Source organism: Mustela lutreola, chromosome 7, assembly GCF_030435805.1.
Source record: "Mustela lutreola isolate mMusLut2 chromosome 7, mMusLut2.pri, whole genome shotgun sequence".
Taxonomy (NCBI): Eukaryota; Metazoa; Chordata; class Mammalia; order Carnivora; family Mustelidae; genus Mustela; species Mustela lutreola.
In genome coordinates this window covers 132,932,968-132,958,006 of record NC_081296.1, presented here as the reverse complement: position 1 = coordinate 132,958,006, position 25,039 = coordinate 132,932,968, and the positions used below count along the sequence as shown (strand labels likewise).

General features: G+C 34.7%; 1 protein-coding gene across 12 annotated transcripts in view; it reads right to left on the bottom strand.

Annotated features, from left to right (window-relative positions):
• The window catches only part of CEP128 (centrosomal protein 128), a 393,959-nt gene that overhangs the window by 203,181 nt on the left and 165,739 nt on the right, over positions 1-25,039 (bottom strand). For all 12 annotated transcript variants that reach the window (XR_009355799.1, XM_059182638.1, XM_059182630.1 and 9 more), the window contains one exon: positions 24,407-24,599. Coding sequence is in view for 11 of the 12 variants with exons in the window: in XM_059182638.1 (XP_059038621.1) it covers positions 24,407-24,599 (193 nt within the window). In the remaining variant the exon portion in view is untranslated. The remainder of the gene's footprint in view (positions 1-24,406; positions 24,600-25,039) is intronic.

Here is a 25,039-nt window from a genome sequence, read left to right as displayed (position 1 = left end):
CCCTGCAGCCATCTCTACTTCTTTTCTGAGTGTTGGCTTATTTATCTGCTATTACAGTTTTTTTTTCCCCCTCCTTGAATGAAATATGATCTCTGACAGAGGTTTATAACCCATCAATACCATGTCCGAAGTATAAAAAGAGGGCCGGCTCTGTATTTTGAGTTTGAAATTTTCAATCAAGGAAGGACTCAAATGGCCAGAACTGGAGCACATCTCTTGCAAAAATCCCTGTGGTGAGGGGCCAGGGAGCCACCAGGCCCGGGCAGCCTGGTTATATCACCATCCACGTGTGTCAGCAAATACGGTTCATTAGAACAAAGAGGGGGGATATGAGGCTGGAAAGTCAACCAATTAGTATTTATTACAGTTTGGCAACATTAGCAGATGAAACAGAGAAGTGAGAAAATAAACTCAGGACGAACACTTCAGGACGCAGTTATGGCAAGCCAGATCCCAAAAGGCACATATTTATTCCCAGCACATATTAACTGAACACCCACCATAGCAAGGGCAACAAATTTGGTCACTGGCCTTATGGAGTGTGTGTGTGTGTGTTTGTATACATATACACACACACACACACACACACACACACACACACACACACACACACATATATATATATATACGACAGATGACATCAAATAAACACATGAGCATATCCAAATAAAATTACAATTTTACATGCTCTTTAAAGTAAATGAACAGGCTGCAATGACAGAAATAAAGGAAGGGACCTACTCTGGGCGGCAGAGTAAAGTCCACCTGAAGAGAGAACATCCAAGTGAGCTAAGACCTAACACAGCTGGGGAGCAAAGCCATATGTGCAGCGGAAGGGTTGGGAAGCAGGAGTACAATACCAGAGGGGAAACAACAGGTGTGAAAATTGTGAGGCCCCCATGGGCTCAGCAAGTAAGAGGAACAAAAATAAGGGCAGGATAAAATGTTAGTCTAGAACTTCGTGTTCAAGTTGAGACAAGAAATGGATGAAGCTGGAGCACAGGGAGGAGCCAACTCCGGAGGGATGTTGTGAATCATGGTCAAGAACTTGGATTGTTCTGCCTGCCCTCCACCTCCCCATGTCACTAAAGGGTTGAGATAGGGTATGATATAATTTATGCTGCAAAGTAATTACTCTAGGCTGCTGAGTGGTAGAGGATAGTGTAATGGGATAAGAAGAAATAGTAATTTCCTGCACTTCTAGTCAAGCCACATTTTACAAAGGAACCTCTTGTACATTATCCATGGATCCAAAAGCTTGTAAGTTAACATCTCATAGTTTTAATTTTCTCATCAACAAATCAGTAATGAAACTACCTACCTTAAATAAAAGATTTTCTGAGAAGTTATGCAACGCAGAGCTTGTGGTAGTTACTTAGAAAACATTAGGTCCCTTTTCATTTACTTCCTGTGTAGCTAATAAAAACCTTTGTTAATTCATTAGCAGGTGCTTAATTTTAAAAAACAAAACACTAGAGCCAAACAACTTGGTCTAGACAGTCGAAGCAGTGCCTAAGCAATTCAGACGCTATAGTCTGAATGGAAAAAACCTTGACCAGAGCAAAATATTTACGAAGTGCTACAGTCAAAATCAAAGACAACATGACCTGGGTGTTCCAAAGAATAAACTCTGTTTTAAATACATATTATCCAAATTATTTACTGCAAACTACACAACATAGAAAAATGTAGGTAAAGAAGGCACATAAATCCTGAAGTGTCCTTCCTTCTAATTTGTTAAAATGATCTTTACTACTCAGCTGCAAAAATAACTGTGCTATTCTCTACCATCTGTTTTTAAACAGAAGTAGAGAAAATGGAAAAATTCAAAGAATCTAGCCTATTCAAATTATTTCTACATATCTTTAATTTCCCTTCTGAGAGTTTGGTATTGTGGCTATAGTATTTATCATAAGATGCCTTAAATCATTTTTTAGATATAAACATTTGTTTCATAAATAGAATATTAGAGTGTACAAAGCTTCTATTTATAGTCATCATCTTCTGCTTCCTAAAGATGCCCAACAAGCCTGGCAATCCTACTGCAGATGAATGTCTCATTGCATGCATGATGAAACAAACTAACAGATATCAGAGAGGGTCTTCCAGGGCTGTACTGTCCCGTACACCAGCCGTGAGCCGCACATACGCTACTGAGCATGTGAAATACAGCTGGTTGGAACTGAAATGAGCAATATGGGTAAGATAGCTGCCAGACTTCAAAAGATCGATATGAAAAAGAGCTCAGTGATTTTTCACATTGATTACAGGCTGAAATGATCATATTTAAGATATGGTGGGTTATATAAGACACATTATTAAAATTAACTTCACAGTTTCTTTTTCCCTTTCTCCATGTGGTTATAAGATCATTTTAAATTACATATGTAGCTCACATTTCTCATTTCTTTTGGACAGGACTGCTCTATAATGAAGTACATTTTACAACAGCTCTGTCTAAATCGGTTGCATAAGTCAAGATATAAACAAACATGAATAATTAGACAGATAAATAAAGCTCTTATATGATATCTCTGGTTAATTTCACAACATGGCTTAATAATTGTTTGAGGGAAATGTTAAGTTTAAGTAATTAGGTAAATACTAAAGTTAGTATTACAGTTTATCTGATAAATAAACATGTATTAAATGAAATGCTTATGGGTTACACGCTGTGATATGTCATGGAATACCAATTTACGACAAGGATTTTGTTCTTATATGGTTCATAGATTTATGGAAGGATATAAATAAGAAAGTAAGTAAATGCAATAAAACGTTTCTGGTGTTGTGAGAAAAGAATCTAGTAGTTCTCTTAAAGAATTTGCATGCAGGTGTGGGGAAGAGCATTTTTCTTCTTTCAGAGAATAGATAGTGCTACTGGTATTTAGGGTTTGGAAACCAGGATAATTGGATGCCTTTCAATGTGTGAGAGCATCCTGTACCACAAAGAACTATCCCATTCAAACTATTCCTAGTGCTCCTACTGAGAAACATTCAGTATCATGTCACGCTGTAGACATGATCCCAAGTACAAAAACACGACACAAATATGGCAATTATGTTTTGAGGCTGGTTCCTGAACACTCAGAGACCCCATTCTAAGAGTGCAATCAATATAAGATTACACAAAACCTCCCCTGGTCTTTGGTATATAAATATATAAACACATATACACATAAACATAACATATACACTTATAGATATGGTATGTGTCTATAATAACATATTTTGCCTTTCTCAGTCCAAGAAAAAAGATAAGTTACTTGAAGCATTTCATAGCTATAAAACAAAATTTCCATATATGAGCAAATAGCTTCTTTTAAAAAAATTTTCACCGTTTACAAATATTTTGTTACTGAAACAGGAACACCAACCTTGCCATTCTTATCAGACTCCCAACTGGAAAATAAGCAAAGAGAGAGAGAACTTGTCTCATTTGTCAACAGAGCAATCACTATTCCTTTTAACCATCAGAGAGGATATTGCCAATCTAGAATGATACAGTAAGCAAAAGATAGTAACCACTCATTACAAAAATGCCAGAATCTTTAAAGGAAAAATGAGTCAAACTATGATAATTACAAAATAAAACATTCATTATCTGAAAATATAAACTTATATATATAAGAAATCCATAAAAAATGTCATAGCTCAATGTCAAGCATCTCATCTCTCCCACCCAAGTCAAAGAAAGATCCTTTGAAGAACTTACATTCTAGAATCTTATTCAGGCTTGAAGCAACAGGAATGTTTTAATCCAGGCTTAAATCTAGGGTAGCAAAACTATTTGCCTCAAAAATAAGGGTGTAGTACCCTTTTCCAAATGCCTTACTACATAATTATCTCTATAAGAAGCGCAAAACTTTGAACCATAAATTATGGAGGGAAATCTAGCATAATGGTGGAATAGTGTCCAAAAACTGATACCCTTATTGCATTAAAATATTCAGGGCTAATTGTGATTTTAGCACTTGTTTTTATCCTCGCTTTGTTCATTGGCCAAACTTAAACACTTCTCATCTCCTTCAATGAAAAGTGGTGCTATTATGTGTCTGGAAGCATGAGCACGGTTCCTCAAAGCCTAATTTTAAGGTCTTAATTGGCTGAGGCAATGGGAGACCATACAAAGCCCACTTCAGAGAGAAGGGCAAGACTGCCAGGTCACTTGAGAACAGATGAAGAGCTAAACTAGAAGCTATTGCTGAAATCTTACAGTGTTCTGGGAAGTTTTACCAAATAGTATCTAACACAGAATGGAACATAATCATCCATCATAACACAGAACCCAGAAAGTTTGAAGATGGGCTTATAGAAACAGAACAATTAAAACAGAAAGAGTTATCTTCACGTAATAACTGGGGACCCTAACAAGGCAAGCAAGTTTTATAGAAACAGAGTACTGTGATTTGTTCTGTGGTGTGTTGTGGATATCAAATAATTGGCTATATCTCCTCCTAACCTCTAAGTCTCAGGAACCATGTACTTATAATTCAAGAGGGTACTACTTAGTAACACTGTTGCTTGCTTGGTACTACTGGACCTGCAGTCAACTTTTCTACCTTTGCGAAAGATGACCAATCATTCATCTATCCACCCAACATTTGTTGTGTGTTATGTGATAAAAGACAAGACATCGAATAAAATTATCTTGGCCCTTGAGTAGTTCATTATCATTTAAAACATAATACTTAATAATTCATCAACATACATATATTATAAAAACACCAATTTGGAATAATTTCAAGTAAATTAATTCAATTATCATCAACTCTTATTACTGATAAGTTCTCAAAACAAACACAGAGAAGACAAGATCTTATTTGTGAAATTCAAAACTATGAAAAAAGAAAAGTTAGAAGTCTGGGAATTACCCTAAAGAAGTCTTTAAATTATTTTATTTTCACATTAATAATAAAGATGCATAATAAAAAAGATATTAAATGATAGGCACTTTCAGGTCTGAGGACAGTAAAAACTTACTACCAATTTCCATATGTCATCAGACACAGCTGAATTTTAATAAGATGCTTATAAAAGTTTGTTTCAACCCTTTCTGTTAGAAAAAGATCCAATGAGAGGCTTAATTCTTTTTTTGGTTCCCACGCAATTAATACTTTCTGATTATTTACTCTAGACTAGACACTCTAGTTGTTTGCCCCACTGTTCGTTCACCCATTACTTCACTCAACAAATATTTACTATATGTTGCCGTGAAGAACAAGAAAACCAAGCTGTCTATTATTAAGTTCTACCTCTAAATGCTTCTCTTGGACACCAAAGGTGCTTTCTTTATTTATTCTTTTTTTTTTTTTTTTCCTATCAACTACTGGAATCTAATTCTTAATTTCTGGTATGCTCTATTTCATTCTAATTTTCCCAAGGCCTTTTATGCAGAAAATTTGCTCCTTTATTTCTACTAGTACCTATTCCAGAACACAAGTTCTCTCTTATTCAAATTACCCCAAAATGAATGACCCACAATTGACAAAAACTGAATATACAGGAGGAAAATTTCTATAAATCCAAGAATTATAACATGCTGGAATTTTTCTTAAAAATGTTTGTATTTATCTATGAGAGAGAGAGAGAGAACATGCACCAGGATGGGGGAGGGGAGTGGTGAGGCCAAGGGAAAGGGAGAAGCAGGCTCCCTGGGAACCCAGCACAAGGCTCCATCCCAGGACCCTGGGATCACGACCTGAGCTGACGGTGGACACTTAATTGACTGAGCCACCTAGGTGCCCCCATATGCTGGAATTTTGTATGAGAGATTGTTCATATTGACCAGTAGATATTATAATTCACAAACAAAATAAAAATCAAAAGATGAGGAAAGCCTCCTTTTGGAAAAAATATGCATCATTTTAAAAAATGGAAACCTTAAATGGTATTAATTCCAGTTAATTAAGTTACATGGAATAATCAGACACTGGTATTTTTCAGCTACGTTAGAGATCTTCAAAAATTACAAATGAGGGAGATGAGATCTAAAAAAACTATTATCCCCCCCCAAATAACTCTTTTCCAATAAATGCCCTAATCATTTTATTCTGTTCCTTCACCAGGAATAAGAAAAGGGAAGAAGTAGTATAAGGTACTATGCATAACAATAAAAACCTGTAAGAACATTTTTGTATGTAAATTGGCACATGTCTCCCCTTTTCCTTCCCAATCTCCAGATCTTCCAAAGCCTTACTTGTCTCAAAGAAGCCAACAGATATATATTCTTCAAAGAGCTGGAGCAAATAATCCAAAAATTTGTATGGAACCAGAAGAAATCCCGAATCGCTAAGGAAATGTTGAAAAACAAAAATAAAATGGGGGGTATCACATTACCTGATTTCAAGCTTTACTACAAAGCTGTGATCACCAAGACAGCATGATACTGGCATAAAAACAGACACATAGACCAGCGGAACAGAGTAGAGAGCCGAGATATGGACCCTCAACTCTATGGTCATATAATCTTCGACAAAACAGGAAAAACTATACAGTAGAAAAAAGACAGTCTCTTCAATAAATGGTGCTGGGAAAACTGGGCAGCTATATGTAGAAGAATGAAACTGGACCTTCTCTTATACCGTACACAAAGATAAACTCAAAATGGATAAAAGACCTCAATGTGAGACAGGAATCCATCAGAATCCTAGAGGAGAACATAGGCAGTCTCCAAAGGCAAAGGAAACAAAAGTGAAAATGAACTTTTGGGACTTCATCAAAATCAAAAGCTTCTGCACAGCAAAGGAAACAGTCAAGAAAACAAAAAGGCAACCCACGCAATGGGAGAAGATATTTGCAAATGACAGTACAGACAAAAGGTTGATATTCAGGATCTATAATGAACTCCTCAAACTCAACACCCACAAAACAGATAATCATGTCCAAAAATGGGCAGAAGATATGAACAGACACTTCTCCAATGAAGACATACAAATGGCTATCAGACACATGAAAAAATGTTCATCATCACTAGCCATCAGGGAAATTCAAATTAAAACCACATTGAGATATCACCTTACACCAGTTAGAATGGCCAAAATTAGCAAGGCAGGAAACAACATGCGTTGGAGGGGATGGGGAGAAAGGGGAACCCTCTTCCACTGTTGGTGGGAATGCAAGTTGGTGCAGCCTCTTTGGAGAACAGTGTGGAGATTCCTCAAGAAATTAAAAATAGAACTTCCCTATGACCCTGCCATTGCACTCCTGGGTATTTACCCCAAAGCTACAGATGTAGTGAAAAGAAGGGCCATCTGTACCCCAATGTTTATAGCAGCAATGGCCACGGTCGCCAAACTGTGGAAAGAACCAAGATGCCCTTCAACAGACGAATGGATAAGGAAGATGTGGCCCATATACACTATGGAGTATTATGCCTCCATCAGAAAGGACGAATACCCAACTTTTGTAGCAACATGGACGGGACTGGAAGAGATTATGCTGAGTGAAATAAGTCAAGTAGAGGGAGTCAATTATCATATGGTTTCACTTATTTGTGGAGCATAACAAATAGCATGGAGGACAAGGGGAGATGGAGAGGAGAAGGGAGTTGAGGGAAACTGGAAGGGGAGATGAACCATGAGAGACTATGGACTCTGAAAAACAATCTGAGGGTTTTGAAGGGGCGGGGGGTGGGAGGTCGGGGTACCAGGTGGTGGGTATTAGAGAGGGCACGGATTGCATGGAGCACTGGGTGTGGAGCAAAAATAATGAATACTGTTATGCTGAAAATAAATAAAAAATAAATTAAAAAAAAAAAGAAGCCAACAGATAGGTCTCCATTACCATAACAGCTATGATATGTCTGATTTAGCCAAGCAACAAGTACTAAAAACATCTGACTAGCAGGGAAACTTCCTAGTAACAAAAATCGCAGAGACAAACTTCTTTATGAATATTACAGTAATCTACAGTTTATATTTCCTCAGGGCATTTATAGCATTTCATGGTTAGAGAAGACAGAAAGAATCATCCTTTCAGTGGCTGCTTCCTTGGAAGCAACAAACCTACATGGAAAAAAAAAAAAAAAACCACAAATAATTTTAGAACCAACCAGAGTCACTCCATCAACAACTTCTCTTTCTTGTAGACCATACACCCACAACTATATAATCCTTTTCATAGCTTTCTATATAAATGTTTGTGTAAATCCTCATCTGAATTAGAATTTTAAATTCTGTGAAAGTAAAGAGTATGTCTCTGTCACATATGGAACACAATGGAACACTACATACTCCAAAGACACTAATAGGCAGTCACTGAAAATAAGGCACTTTTGGCTTTCTTATGGCTTGCCTGAGCAAGACAAGTACTTCCATTTGCATGAATTGAAGGAGAAAAATATGAAAACTATACAGCCAAATGTTCATTATACAGCAATGAATCTCATTTAATACTTCTACCCAGGTAATAAAAAGAATAAATGGATATTTCAAAGAGAAGGAGAAAAAAATGTAAGCATAGTTAGTGACTAAATTCCAATTTCTTACAAAATGGACTGCAGAATTGAGATGCTGAAAAGGTGAGTAAAATATTCAAGAACCAGAAATGTAAAAGGAGGGAGGCCTTTCAAGATGCTCCTGGAGGAAAACTGATCTTAAGGAAGATGGAAAAAAAAATTGCAAATGAAAAATAAACTAGAACTTTAGATGGAACTAGAACTGTGGAAGAGTAATAAGATGCTTTGTCACCTGGACAGGGTTATGGAGGCGTGGAGACTGAAGGACCGTTACGATTCCATGACAGAGGACAGATTGGTTTACACGGCGTTGTACAGCTGAGGCCCAGCAACATTGAAGTCTTGGCTAACACTGACCTTACAGCAAGACTTACACAAAAATAAGTTTCTAATGTGATGTGGGGTGGGAGATGGTAAAGAACTTAAATAGTAGGGTATATCAGTTTAATATGGAATAAAGATCCATTTATAGTAAAGTTAAAAAAAATCAATCAATAAAAAATCTTTGCATGCTGAAGCCTTGGGAAGAAATACACATCCCCTTGCAGAAGTCTGAGCCAGCGACACAAAGTCAGAGAGAACAAATCCTAAAGCAACCCTCTGTCAGGAAGTACATTTGAAAAGTTTGTTCCGCAGATTTAAAAAAAAGAAGAGGAAGAAGAGGAAAAAGAGTACAGGTCTACATGTCTACTAAACTTTGTAAAAAGGACAAGAACTGAAATCAAACCAAAAGGGCAGGAAGACTTTTTAAATTCTTATTAACTCTTTTTAGGGTATTTAAATCAAAGCTTTTTTATTCTCTCTTAATAGTTGATTAGAATTTTTCTATGCCTGGATTTAAAGAACAAAAAAGTGATAATTCTTAGACTGAAATAGAAAATTAGAATAAACATATATGCAGATATGAATACTGCAGAACAATATACAAGTACAGTAGGCTAGAATTTTTACTTTGATTTCTAAATAATGTAATCAAATACTAACTAGTTATAGTTTCCCTCTTTTAGCCATTTGTCAGAACTTTTACCTAAAGAACGTTTGTCTGGAAATCGGGCATTTCATTGAAATTGCATTTGCCTCTTTTCCCTTCATGAACCCCATTCTAACTAATATAATATATTTACTATTTTTAAATATTTTAAATAATGTATTTTATTATTAATAGATATTAATAAATATCTATTAATATTTTAAATAATAATATATTTAATATTTATAAGAATTTATGTGTTTAGAGAGTACCTCCAAAGTTGTATTACACATAACAGCCATTTTCTCTTTCTTGTGCTGTCCTAAAAAACTTTCTCAGCTCACCATGAGCAAAGATACAAATACTTAAGAAAACCCATCAGAGACTTCATTGATGAGGAGGTACAAGATAACGTGTTACTTAGATACATACCTCTGCAGAGTGTTCATATTAAATAACTAGAGCCAAAAAGTGCTTGGAAAGCAAGAGCAGTCCCTTCTTTGAAAGAGTTCACAATTTCAGTTAAAGTAGAGTAAGAAAATTAACTCCTATATTTGCTCATAATCATTAGCATTTCATTGCAACTAAGTCATACTACACAGATGTCTTCTCCCTCTGAAGATCTTTGAAGAAAGGACTCCTTCCAACTGCCACAGATATTTTAGTTCTAGGAACTTCCTAGTTTCAAAGTATTCTTACATCTTAGCTAAATCTTTCCAGCTGAAGTTTATATCTCTTTTCTCAAGATGAAAGTGTTCCTTTGTTAAGCTATGTTGAGTCATTCTCCATTCAGAACAGAGAAGGTAGAGAGAGCTGTGAACCTGAGGGCAACTGCTAAAACACTGCCAGACTCAGCTGAGGTTCTAGTGGCAGGCTAATAGGACTGCATTATAAGGCGGTGGGGGGTGGGGGAGGTAGGGAGTAAGAAACTGTAGATCATGGACTGCATATACACCTGTCCTGACTCCAGTGAACTCTAACAGCTTTGAAGGGAGCCAAATTTCTCCTGACCGTAAAAGCAGAAGTCAGAGGAGTTCTTGGAAACACTTGTCCCATGGAATGAAAGTACATGGAGATGAAAACTAACTGGTTGTTCTGAAAACAATCGTGCCCTTTAATCACTTTGAATTTTAAGACCACAACAGAAAGATGTGGTCTTAGGTAACTGATTAGGAAGTAGGTATCACATTCATGGTAGTGGCACACATAAGAAAATGTTTGATATAGTGTCTTATTTATGGAAGAGAAAGGTTCGGTACCATAAAATTAGAATTAGCTTCATTAATTAACAATTAAACTAGTAGCCAAAAAGACTTGGAGATTTTGACAGAGCAATTTTATTTCTAACAGTCTTAACAAAAACTTGATCTCTTTACAACTTTATAGGAAAGAGCCCAACACAATGGGGAAGGATGAGTTGTTTCCAATTTACAAGGCCTCCTGAGCTTGACTGAGTGGCACTGGTTCATTCTGATATATGATATGGTAGTAGAAACACGTAATAGAGTTTCACAAAGACCTTTCCCATCTATAATTCACTGTTCCACCTTGTGAGAAGAAAACCTACACTTCTTTGCATCCCAGACTCAGCTGCCTGACTCTAAAATGGGATCCATAATCTCACAGGGTCATTTTAAGGGTTAAATGAGGAAATACATATAAAAACCTGAATAGAGCAAGCCCTTGAAAAGTAGTTTCCTTCATTCCCCTAAAGGTGATCTCAACTATGTTGAGAGTGAACAGTTGAACAAAAAGATCTAACGTCACCTGCAGGAAAGAGACAATGATGAGGAATCTTTTCAAAGTGTGACATCATTAAGAAATGGATTTTAAATACTAGAGTATAGTTCAGTAGTCTCAATAGGAAATCAAATCTGCAATTGCTCATGGCTGATGTGAACTGTCATTAAATTTATAAAGGAGAACATGTATATCACAGTCTTTCCAAATACTATTAAGGAGATGGGAGGAGGATTCTCTTATTGCCAATTATCCCAATTTCAAAAGATTCAGTGAAGACAGCTAAGCTAATAAAGGACATCATTAGCATAGTTTGGGGGCAATTCTGAGTTATTGTCTAATGCCTCATGTTTGTTCCTGTATCCTGAAGCAGATGTAAGAATAAATCAATATTGATGTTTGTTTCCTTTCTGATAGGTAAACCAGACCTAAGTATCTATAGTATAAATTGTTGGGGGGTATGATTTCTGATGATGATGCCAAAATAAATGGGATAAAGAGGTAGGAGGCTAGATCTGTGCTATCCATTCATATGTCCATCCATCATCCATCCAGCCATCTGCACACCTACCCAAATGTCCAATAACTATGCTTATTTCCTGTTTAAATATAAAAACTGGTACAAGATGCAGTGGAAAGACAAGGGTCTATAAATGAGATCAAAACTTAATATAAAAAAATACACCTGTAGATACCCAGAATAAAAAGCTCTAAGTGTCAAATGTCAAATGTCATGTAATGGTATGCAAAAGTTTTAATAGTAATGGAGTGGCAAGAGGAAAAATGTTTGTTATCAAGGTAATAACATGAGCAGGGTATTCACAGGAAGAGGGTAAAATGGTAGACTCCTGTAAGAGTTCGAACCTTATTTGTTCAGTTTTTGAGAAAGCCACTGATGGTTTCTGAGCTGAGGAGCTCGTGCTCAAAGCTGTGTTCAGTGAGGATTCATCTGGCAGAACTGGTTAGAAGAGGAGTTGTATGTGCACGCACATGCGTGTGTTTTCTCCAATCAAACACTATTGAATGGAGGTCAATAGTAGGGTGTGTTGCAAGTAATTTATTATAAAAACAAAAAACCAAAGCTTGAGAATGATTTACTTTTTTGTACTCCTCTGTGCACATTCAAGGTTATTTCTAAACGATGTCATCCTTACCAAATGCTTTATTAAATAGAGAAATGGATGAAGGATGGCTTGGGCCCAGGGAATGGTGTGAACTTGAACACGTCCACTGGAGTGTGTCTGCTTGGGAAAGTCATCAGTCTTGGGAGCACTGGCAGGCTCATAGGTGAAGACCAGTGAAGTAGACTAAAGTTTAAGAAGATCTTGCAAATAAGAAGCTTCTGCAATCCTTGAAGATGAAGTAATACAGAGCTAAATATGATAGAGGTCATCTAAATGGAGAGGAGTAGATTGACAAGACACAACCAAGAAAAACTATGTAAAGTCACTAGTTACCGAGTTCAAGGAAATGGGAGAAAGTAAACTTTCTTTCAGATCATAAATGTCATAATGGGTTTTCAATGCTCTCAGGAAATCTTTCAAATTAATAAAATAAGAAAATTTTCCTTGGAGTTTCAAATTTCAGAGCTATAAGGCAATACAGGCTTTATATACAATATGTTGGCAGCCTCTATTTTAAAATATTTCCATTTTAAGTTCCATGACATGCATAGGTTTATTCTGTGTAACCCATCTAGCACCTAAAGCATTGTGGATCCCAACATACCTAACAATAAAGAATAATCAAACTTCAAATACATAGTCAAGAATTCAAGGATAAATTGAAGTTTTATCCCAAAGTGTATCAGTCATCTGAACACTGAGTCCACTGTCGGGACAGAGGTAATTTCATTAAGTCTACTATGTGCAAAGCAGTAGGTCAGTGCCTGCACTTCGAACTCCTTATGTTCGAAGGAGATCGAACTCCTTCCCACTTCGGCCCTTCACAAACACTGTTCCCTTTGCTGGGACAACACGGCCAACTGTTCTGGACCTGACTAATGCTTGTTCAGACTTAGGATCACCATATATGTCACATTCTAAGGAAATACTGCCCTCACTCTCTACTCCATAAAGTATGGAGTATGTAGCATAGCCTGTATTCTTCTATCTGAGGCCAACTTCTCCACTAGGCACAGTAAGCACAGTGTCTTTGGCCAGTGAAAATGTATTCATGATAAAACTAGAAGAAAGCATGAATATAATGATTAATATATAATAATAAATCCAGCCTGGATTATAGTCAATCATCTTCATATCACCATAACCAAATATTTCATTATTTCATGGAGGACAGGGTCTGAAAGTTAAGTGCCTGGGGACTGCAAAAATCATAACATGTCCCTAGTCATTTTGTAGAATTTCTACAAAGAAGTGAATCCCCATTTGTTGTTTTTTGAAATCTGAGTGATAATACTACTTGGGGTTAATGAAATAATAAACTGCCTATAGCACTTAGTATATTACACACAACAATACATGTTAGCTCTTATTACTATCTAAACAATAACTGGAGACATTGTTAAATTGCTTAGAGAAAGATGAATATCATATAGTCCTCTTGAATTCAGTTTCCAGGATAAATTTGCTTCTCATAGCAGTTTCCATGTCCCCTTTAACTAGGATGATAAGAACCTTGTGACCCAATAAGTATCCGTCTTAGATGTTAGAAAACTCAGAAGTAAGTTAAGTAATAAAGTACAATAACTCCATCAGGTACCAGGGACATGGTTTCTCTGCTCCCTATTTTTGCATTATGATTTTATTTTTTAATTTCCTTCTATGTACATGTTACACTATACTTTAACCCAAAGTGGAAGAACAATAAAATGTAAAGGTGGGAAGGCCAAAAATGAACAATGTCCGCAAAGCAAATAAATATCTATATTTCATGTTCATCCATAACCTAATGTAATTTCTTTGAATTTTCTTGCTATATTTAAGTGAAGAGGACCAATATGGATAGACAGGTATAAGGAAATTATATTCATCTTGAAAATGTCACATTTCACACATTTCACACATTTTAAGAACTGCCTCAGTGCATTTCAAAGTTAATTTTAGTAGACTGAAATATATATATATTCCTAACTTTTTGACAAACATCCAAAGATGGACACATGTACCCCAAGAGGTTCAAGCAGACTTGAGAATTACTTGATATGCCATGAATCAAGTGTCAGAGAAACTATCACAAATCTCTAATTTCATAGTTTTATCGATGTATTAGTTTACCATGTATCCTGTAAAAAATTAAAATAAATTTAGGGCCTTAAAACAATGCAAATCCATTCTGTTATACTGTAGGTGAGGAAACCGATATGGGTCATAGTGGGTTAAAATCCTGTCAGCAAAGGGGCATTCCTTTGCAGTGGCTTCGGTGGATTCTCCAAGACAATCCATTTCCTTGCCTTTTCCAGCTTCTTAGAAGCCACCTTATAGTCCCCCTCCTTCATCTTTAAGGCCATCAACAGTAAACTGAGTCTTCCTACCATTGAATCATACTGACTTCCTCTTCTGCTTCCTCTTTCACTCTCAAGAACTCTTATGATTACATGGAGCCCAACAGAAAATCTGGGATACTCTTCCCTTCTCAAAACCCTTAATTTACCACAACCACAAAATCTCTTTTGTTATAGAATGTAAGATATTGACAGGTTCTGGGAATTAGGAGGTGGACATCCTTGAAAGAGGTGCACTTTTATTATTCTGCCTGCCACAATTGATAACTATTATGTATGCAATAAAATACAAAAGATATAATACTTAGAAGAACGCACAGTAAGGATATGCTTTGAATTTAATAAAGCTATTTACTGACTTAACTCATTCAAATTTATTTATCACATGTACCTCTATCTTACTCTTCTCCCTGAGTCTGCTCATGATTCAAACTCAAGTAGACCATCTTTGTTGTACTATGAAACAGTACAAAATAATGTAGATAATCCATTAGAGGATTAAACAAGAAAATCTAAGTCCATATCATATATTTAACATCTATGGATTTTCCAAAATATACTCCAGAACACACACACACACACACACACACACACACACACAATAATTTAGAAGGGGAAAAATGTAAACTTTAAATATCTGAACTCCCCATCTAGTCAATACTTAACTATTATCAACTAAGCATATTACTGGAGATACTGAAAATGTTTGTCTCTAAAATTAAGTTTAGTCAATAAGAGTATAAGAATTAGGCTCATCATGTACAGAGGCAGGTGGGCAGATGTATTTATGGCTAACTAAAGAATAATTAGCCAAACTTTCTGTTGCCAATTTACTAACAATGTGAATGTTGATTTCATACTCAATTGCAGTTGAAGCCTGCACAAATCTGTGGATCAGGAGCTCCAGGCATATCATTTACTTATTTAATTCTGGTCCTAGAAACACTCAACAAACAATTTTAATCCCCCTTGACCTACCTGGATTTCAAATCATAACATAAAACACAAAAAACATATGAGAAATAAAATTATTTTAAAAAAGAAATAAAATTATCTTAATGAAACGGGCAAAAACAGAGATGGAGATTAAAACAAAATTCGAGTTTGACTTAAATAGTGGACATAACTTTTTTTAAAAATTGTTATTTCTTAAATGGTTTTTGAAAATAACTATGAAGAAAGCCTGAAAATAAGAGAGAGAAGATGTAATTTCATATCAAACAAAATGATAGTTTAATGGGTTCAAATAATTTCCTCAATCAATCAAATAGTATTTCATTATCTCTAATAATCAACATCACTGAACTTCTGAACTGGTGACAATGTAAAATAAAGTCCTAAACAGCAAATAAATAAATTATATTATACTTTGAGATAACCCCCTAAATTAACTTAAAACATTTAATTATACTTCAATATGAAATAGAAAAAAAAATGGTTCTCCTTGTTGTTAAGACTAGACAACAATGACTAGTATTTATATAAATGCCATGATTGTCAAATGCCCTTTCAAATAGAAAAAAAAGGGGGGGGGCTTGAAATGATGTGGAAATAAGTAATAGATGAATGTGTGAGGGATGGGAAAACGAAACCAATAAATAAAAAATGTCACATACAAAATATAAACCTTGCAACCCCATGTCTAGCAAAGGAAAGATGCTTTAGTCTCCAAGTCCCTCCTTTATCTCTGTCTCACAACGAATTCTAAGAAATTATCCTTTGTCCACCCATCCACCGACTGCAGAACTGGTACAGAGATTCAGACAAAGAACAAGGAATAAAACACAGATATCAGCTGAAAGGACTTTCTCAGAACTCTAGGAACAGTGAAACCAAAGGAAATACTTTTTAAAAGCTGAGAGCACCGTGGGTAGAGACAAACCAGGTAAATGAGAACCTATGAAAATGCAGAGTGTATTTAGAGTCAGTGCCTTGAACAGCACAGCAATTTTAAGAACAATGAAAAAAACTGAGTCATATCTCTATCATAGAGTAAAATAGTCATCTTCAGAGACATTCTATAAAGCCAGAACAATGAGGGTACGTATAGTATACAAGCTTCATCACTAAGTTGGCTCTATGCCTTGGACATCCTTCACATGACAAGTGTTAACCTTGGGAAGCAGCTTAAAAAAAAAAAAACATAGTCACGAGAAACACTTAATAATCTGGCTTAAAATGCACAAGGCTTCTACTAAAACAGGTCTCTGAGACTTCATGGCAAATCAAGTAGCTACCTGTCATTCCGTCCGTCCTCGTCCCCAAGCCGGTATTAAGCATATACAAGGCAAAGATCAATGAAAGCCAATCACAGATGTTGAGAAACAGTCAAAATAAAGGAATCACTACATAAATTATTGTGGTAAGTGAAACTGCCAAAAACAGCAGTGTATTCAAAGAGCTAAAAAGGTAAGGAGGAAAAGCCAAAACTTTTTGCCTTATTCTGACCAAGATTCACTTTTCCACTGTTACTTTTGACCCCACCCTTTCTCCTCCCTCCTGGGATCCTGCTGTACCAAGTAACCCTTCTTTCACCTGTTCCACCTCTCCCATTCTTGGATCCTTCTACTCAACATTGATAATCATGTTTGTTTATCATCAATAGCAAATAGGAAGTTATCATCTAAAAGCTAAATTTGTTTTACTATTAAGAACTGAAACTATTTTAGATATAGACATAGTTTTAAATCTGTATTCTTTTGGTATTCAGTTATTCTTAAATTTTTTTCCAGATTATACTAGAGAGCTAGCTCAAATCATAGCACAAAAGAGGCTAGAATTACTATTAACAATGTTATAGCACCCCTAAGTGAATCGGGAGGCTCTTAGAAAATATTATCACAAAATGAATAAAAATATAAATGGTTTAAATACCTCTACTGTAAAATGTAATACATAAATGAAATATTAGGAAAGACAAATACTGTTACCTAATCCCAGAGTGCCATAAACAAAATGTAAACCACTCTGATTAAATTCTTTAACTTCTGCCAAACATTTGCGGATTTGCCTTTTGGTTATGCAGAGTTTATTCCAGTTACATAGAGTATATTGTTTTGGCGTTTTTTTTGTTTGGTTGGGTTTTTTTTGATGCACCTTTTCTCTACTGCCTACTTCTTGGCGAAGGCATAGTTCCTAACAAAAAACAATGAAACCATCTGAGCAATTAGTCTTCTGCTGCAGAAAATATTACCTTCCAAAGTGGCTGAAGTACTATTTCCCTTTTCCATATCCTTTTAGTATTTTCCCTTTTATTCAGAAAAGGTAACTCCCTAACAAAGAGGCCCTGACAATGGCCTATTTCATCCTTGCATGTACATTCCCAATAAGTGATATGACAGGAAGAGAGAGATTAGAGAAACCTGAATCTAGAGTGTATGTTCCTGAGAATTACTATCTTTCTAGGCATTATACCTATCGCATTATTCTAGGCATTATACCTATCACAGTATCAGTATCAGGGTAGTAGGGTTTGGGGAGTAGCCCACCTAATCTAAAAAAGGCAAATGAATTTACACTTACTCAAAACTAGAAACTGGGTAAGAAAAATTAATTTTCATCTTTAAGGGAAAGGAATTTCAGAGACCATGTCAATTTCTAATTACTCAAAGAAGAGAAACTACACACACTAAATAGTAACAGCCACAATCACAGAGTGCCTGGAAAGTAAGATAAGTGCCTTAACTAAAACTTCATAATTTCAGCTTAAGAAAAACTATATTAAGAAAATTATTGTGGAGAAAGGATAATCCTCCTACACTGTTGGTGGGAATGCAAGCTAGTGCAGCCACTATGAAAAACAGCATAGAGTTTCCTCAAAAAGTTGAAATAGAGCTACCCTACAACCCAACAATCACATTACTGGGTATTTACCTTAAAGATACAAATGCAGTGATCTGAAGGGGCACATGCACCGGAATGTTTCTAGCAGCAATGTCCACAGTAGCCAAACTATGGAAAGAACCTAGATGTCCAACAACAGATGAATGGATAAAGAAGATGTGGTACATATATACAATGGAATACTATGCAGCCGTCAAAAGAAATGAAATCTTGCCATTTGCAATGACGTGGACAGAACTAGAGGGTATTATGCTGAGCGAAAGAAGTCAATCAGAGAAAGACAATTATCATATGCTCTCCCTGATATGAGGAATTTGAAAGGCAATGTGGGGGGCTTGGGGAGTAGGGAAGGAAAAAAATGAAACAAGATGTGATTGGGAAGGAGACAAACCATAATAGACTCTTAATCTCACAAAACAAACTGAGGGTTGCTGGGGGAAGGGAGAATAGGGAGAGGGTGGTTGGGCTATGGACATTGGGGAGGGTATGTGCTATGGTGAGTGCTGTGAAGTGTGTAAGCCTGACGATTCACAGACCTGTATCCCTGGGGCTAATAATACATTAAATGTTAATTTTTAAAAAAATTTAAAAAAAAGAAAATTGTCTGCTATATTTGTCCATCATTAACATTTCATATAGCATGAATGAATTGACATCGTCCTATACAAACACTCCTCCTTCTGAAGCTCTTTGAAAAAAAGGAATCCTTTCAACTTCCACATGAATGTTAGTTTTTAGTAAATCTCATAGTTTCAAAGTATTTTTACAGAGAAATACTGGCACATACAAGAGCAGTGGCTTACCAGAATATTAAAAAGGTAAACAGCAGTTAGTTTCCTAAGAAATTATTAAAAATAACTACCTACACAAGTAAAAATATTCCTAATGACTCCCAACTGCAGTTTACATCTCTCTACTCTGATATTTGTTACCATTCATAAGATTAATGAATTTTTAGTCAATAATTACCGAACGTCTAGGGGGGCCATGACATTAACTTCTCATTAGAGTTCCTCTCCTTTTTGAACACTCCAGGCCAAACCTACAGGCCTAAAGAAGCCCAGGAAGCATAGAAAATTCAGATAAATCTGGCAGCACGCACCAATAAACTTCTTGTACATGCGTTTCAGTTAACATGGCACATGTTAGTCAATATGACATTAAATCAAACTAAAAATATTAATGCAGAGAATGGCAACTGCAATGAATACAAAGTTTCTCTGTACTACTTCTCTTATAAGTAGGTTTACCTTGTTCTATCTAACAGGTAAGTTCCTAAGACAGTAAAGGGAACCAAATATAAATTTCTATAATTCATTTTGATGTTTCAGAAATACCTAAATTTAATCATCAAATCACCTACATATATACTATTATAAACAAATGCTAAAGTACCCAAGAAGAGATCACTATGCAGCTAAATCCTGCAAAGAATCTTTCGTCCTCCTCTGTTTCTTATAGAAATCCTGCTACATTCCTCAAGATCTAAATCAAAGGACATGTCCTAACAAAAAACTTCCCCATATGGGCCTCTACCAAAGTAATCAGTACTCCCATTTTCACCAGAACATGCTGCTTGTATTTCTAGTAACATATGTATTTCACCCTACCTCCTAATAAATATGTTTATATGTCTCCAACTGCAACAGCCTTTGCTTAAACTTCATTATTTATATTAAGTCCACATAATTTCTGAATCACAAACAGCACTTATTACATTTTATATACATAGGCAAGAGAGTACCATATCATTTCTTTGTTAACAATAGTTTGATACTTTCTAAAACTTTTTTCATTTATGACTTTAAGGGATAGGTGTAAAAAATAAGATCCCTCTTTCTCTGTCACCAAAATCAGCCCCTACTTCCCAACTTTCTTATTTCTCCCAATGGCAAAACCACTGAGACCTTACAGTCTCCTATATGGGTTCTATCACCTACACTGCTCAATCTTACACCAATTCCTCCATCATACCTTCTGCATTTGTTGACACTACTAACACCTCTCTTCCTTTGCTTTTATTGAGACTATTAAAATAGGCAATCGATTACACAATCAATACTAACTAAAATGGATCTAATAACAGCCTCGAAATACATGAAGCAAAAAAAAAAAAAAAAATGACACACATATATACAATTAAAGTAAATAGCTGGATATTTTAGCCATTCTCTATCAGTTATTGATAGAGGTAGACAAAATCAGTAGGGATACAGAAATACCAGTGACAGAGAACATTATGAAACAGTTTGACACGACTGATAATTATAAAATATTTCACAATAAATGTAGAACATAACTTTCTTTTAAGTACACTTGGAAAATTGACCAGGACAGACCACATTTGGGGACATAAAACAAGTCCTGGAAGATTTCAAAGAATCAAAATTATGGAGGGCATATTCTAAGACCACAAGGGTATTAAGTTAGAAATCAGTAATAAAATATGCAGAAAACTCTTCACATAATTGGAAACTAAGTAGTATACTTCTAAAAAAAAAAAAACAACTCATAGGTCACAGAAGAAATCACAGGGGAAATATTTTCTAGTTTAAACTAAATGATAATGAAAACATGACATTGAAACATTTGTTTCAATACATTTCAAGTATCACTAAGATGGAAATTTAGAACTTTAATGACAACATTAAGAAAAAAAGGTATTAAAATAAGGCTTGTGACTTAAGAATCCAGAGAAAAAAGCAAATGATACATAAACTAAGTAAAAGATGGGAAATTAAAAATAAAAGTAGAGGTCAACATTAAAAAGATAAATAGAAAAAAATTAAATTCAAAGTTGCTTCTTTGAAAATATTAATAAAATTAAAACCCTCAGCAATACTTACAAAGGATAAAAGAAAATTACCAATATCAGGAATAGAATAGTAAGCATCAGTACAGATCTTACAAAAATTAAAAGAATTTAAAAGGGGATAGCATAAGAAATTTTAAGCCAACAAATTTGACAACTTAGATAAAATGAGCAAATATGATGAAAGGTACACATTAATAAAACTGACTCAAGAAGAAGAAATTCTGAATAGCCGAATAGCTATTAAAGAATTTGAGTTTGAAATTTAAAGCCTTACCCAAATGATACTGCGGGCACAGGAGGCTTCATTAATGAATTCTATCATGCTTTTTTCAAAAATAATAATATATAATATATACAAAGGTTTCTAAATGTAAAAGGGAAACACAACTTATTTTAAGAGGTCACTGTTATATTAACATTCAAATCAGATAAAGACATTACGAGAAAAGAAGCTACAGAACAATATTTCTCATGAACACAGATGCAAAAAAATCTTAGCTGTTAATAAATCAAATCCAGCCATATATAAATGGGAAAATACAATTTGACAAAGTAGAGTTGATCCCAGGAATATAAGGTTAGTTTAATATGTACTGGACATCCCATTCAGTGAAAAGGAAAAGAAAAGAGAGGAGAAAAAAGAAAGGAAAGGAAAGGAAAGGACAGGAGAAAGGACAGGACAGGAAAGGAGAAAGTACAGGACAGGGAAAGGAAGAGAAAGAAGGGAAGAGAAAAGGAAAAGGAAAGGAAAGAAAAAGAAAGGAAAAAGAAAAAAACTCACCAGGAGAAGCAAAAACTGTCCTTATTTATAGGTGATGATTATGTACAAAGAAAACCCTAAGCGTTAAGAAATCAAAAACAATGATAACAAAACAACTGCTACAACTAATAAATGAGCTACCACAATTAAAGAACATTAGGTTAATGCACACACACACAAAAATCAATTGTATTTCTATATGCTAGAAAAGAATGTTGGAAATTCAAGTTTTAAAATGTCATTTAATGTAACATCATAAATCAGAAAAAATTAGGAATAAATCTGAAAAAAATGTCCAAGACCTATATGTTGAAAAGTACAAAATATCCATGAGAAAAGTTAAAAACTTAAATATGTGTTTAGACATACTATGTTCATGGATAGGAATACTCAATATCAAGAAAGTCCATTCTTAAATGTGGACATTTAACAGTCTTATTAAAAAAGCTAGCAAATTCCTTTTAAAACACCTGACAGGCTGATTTTAAGATGCATAAAGGAATTCAAGAGCTCTATGAATACAAAACAAGCAATAAATGTTTATTAAATTTACATAATAGAAATAAAGGAATCATATTGAGAAGTTATAATATTTATAACTTTTTTTCTAAGGCTTTTATGAAAAAAAGCTGGGCATTTAAACATAATTATTTCAGTGTACAAATATTTGGTTCTTTCCTTTTGGATTTGTCCACCTAAAAGCTATAGGTATTTATAATATAAAAAATAATTTACTGGGTGATAATATTGATAATACTTACTAAAAGAAAAGCCAGTTGCAATCCAGTATTTGTAAATAGTCTATTAACATGTACAGAGCATACAATGTTTTATCTATAAAGTCTGTAATTAGATTCTATTGTACTATCCTTAAAAAAATCATATATATATATATATATATATATATACATATATGTATACGTATATGTATATTTAAGGGCATCCTCTGGCTTTTACTACTAGCACAGTTAACATCTTTCAATTGCACTATAGCAGCAGTTTGCAATGGATGGTTTGGGGGTCATCCAAGACCCATTATTACTACTACTAAGATAGTACTTGCCTTTTTCACACTCAAGTTCTCATAAACACAGTTCAGTTTTTCCAGAGGTTACACGACATGGAATATAACAATGGAATACAGAAGCAAATACAAAATTGCAACTGTATTCATTTAAGACAGCAATAAAAGATATTTACAAAAGTGCAAAACAAAGCCATCATCAATATTTTTGTATTGGAACTAGTTAAATGTCATTAATTTTTATGTTAACAATATAATAGGTTTATAATTATTATTTCAAAGGAATTAATATTTTTAAATGCTCCGTTTTAGTTTTTAACATGGTAGATATTAATGCATATGATATACCTTGATTAAAGCTCTATGAGTTCTCAAATATGTAAATGAATGCAAAGTGTTCCTGATACCCAAAAAACTCAGAATCACTGCATACAGCAGTAATTTTTAACTGGTACCTGTAGAAGGAATAGTCCTGATAAATAAAATGAAAAACCAAAAAAAAAAAAAAAAAATTTAGGGGACTATTATATATTAATGTTTTATTTTTCTTAGTGGGACACTATATTAAGTCTCTTTCTAGTTCTTAAATTAATAAAGTTCACCAATAACAAAAAGGCCTAGGCCAACACAAGAAACACATAGGATTTCCATACATAATGCTGTTTTTCTTCTTCGCATCATGATGTATCCCTAGTAGAACCAAAAAGAAAAGCAGTTTTTCCAAACTTCTGATCAAACTTTTAAAGTACTGCCTACATATTAAACATATTACAACCCTGCCCCCTGCTCTTGCAAACTCTTCTTCCCTTACTCTATTGTTTTCACCATTGTGCTTATAAACTTCTAATACATTAACAATTTATCTATGCTTTATGTTTATTTTCTGTCACTCCACTCTATACAATGTAAGCTAAATAAGAGGATTGTTTTGGTTTTATCCATGATGTATCCTCAGCACTTTTATGGTGCCCAAGACAAAATAGGCACAGAGTAAATATTTATTGAATAAATTAATGAATATTCTCCTGAAGTAAAATATAAACTTCAGCATTCTATCAGGGAAGAACAAATGTCTGACCACATTAATACTTGGAAATGGCAACAAAGTGCTATCTATACAGGAGAGAAGCACTAGCTGAAGGAAAAGTTCTCAGGGTGAACAATCTTCTCTTCTGGAGCCAGAAATGAAGAAAGATAGGGAGACAAAAGACAGGAAAGGAAAGGGATTTGGAAATAATCTAAAGTAGAGACAAGGGAAATAGGCTTTTCTTTCAAATCCTAGGATTCCACAAACACAAACAAAGAAAAATAAGAGTAGGAACAACGAACACACCTCTTTTCTCCTGGTGTATTTCTTCCAGAAGCTGCTCTTGTCTTTCTATCTGTTCAAAGAGACACTGGAGCTCAGATTCCTTGTTTTCCGTCATATTCCTCAGCTGTTGTCTGCACAGTATCAGCTGGTGCCGCAGATTTTTTTCTCGGTTTTCTCTCTCTTTTAGTTCCTCACAGAGCCACTGAAGTTTTGTCTAAAAAAATGATATTTATATATCTCATTTTTTAAAAATCTAGAAAACACTAACATTTCAGAATAGGAGGCAAAAGTCATGATAATCTGGACAAATATAAGCGATAACAAATTTAAGCAAAACAAAAAAGTACCCATAATATTTTGACTTGATAATAATTTATATTAGTTAAAAGTTGGTATAGCAACTAAGCCATGATTATCTTGGATTTTTATAAAATATTTTATAATCCCTATCATCTTTGGAAAGGCAATACCATGGAAAAATCTGGCCTACTGAACTTGCAATCAAAATACAATTAGCTCCCTAAAGGAATATATAAGGCAGTCTTATTTTTAAAGTAAAAAGTACCTCAGAATAGAATGCTACAGACTCGTCACAAAAGGGAGCTTGAATTTAGAGATTTTTTTCTTCAAAAAAAGACATCAAAAAGAATGAAA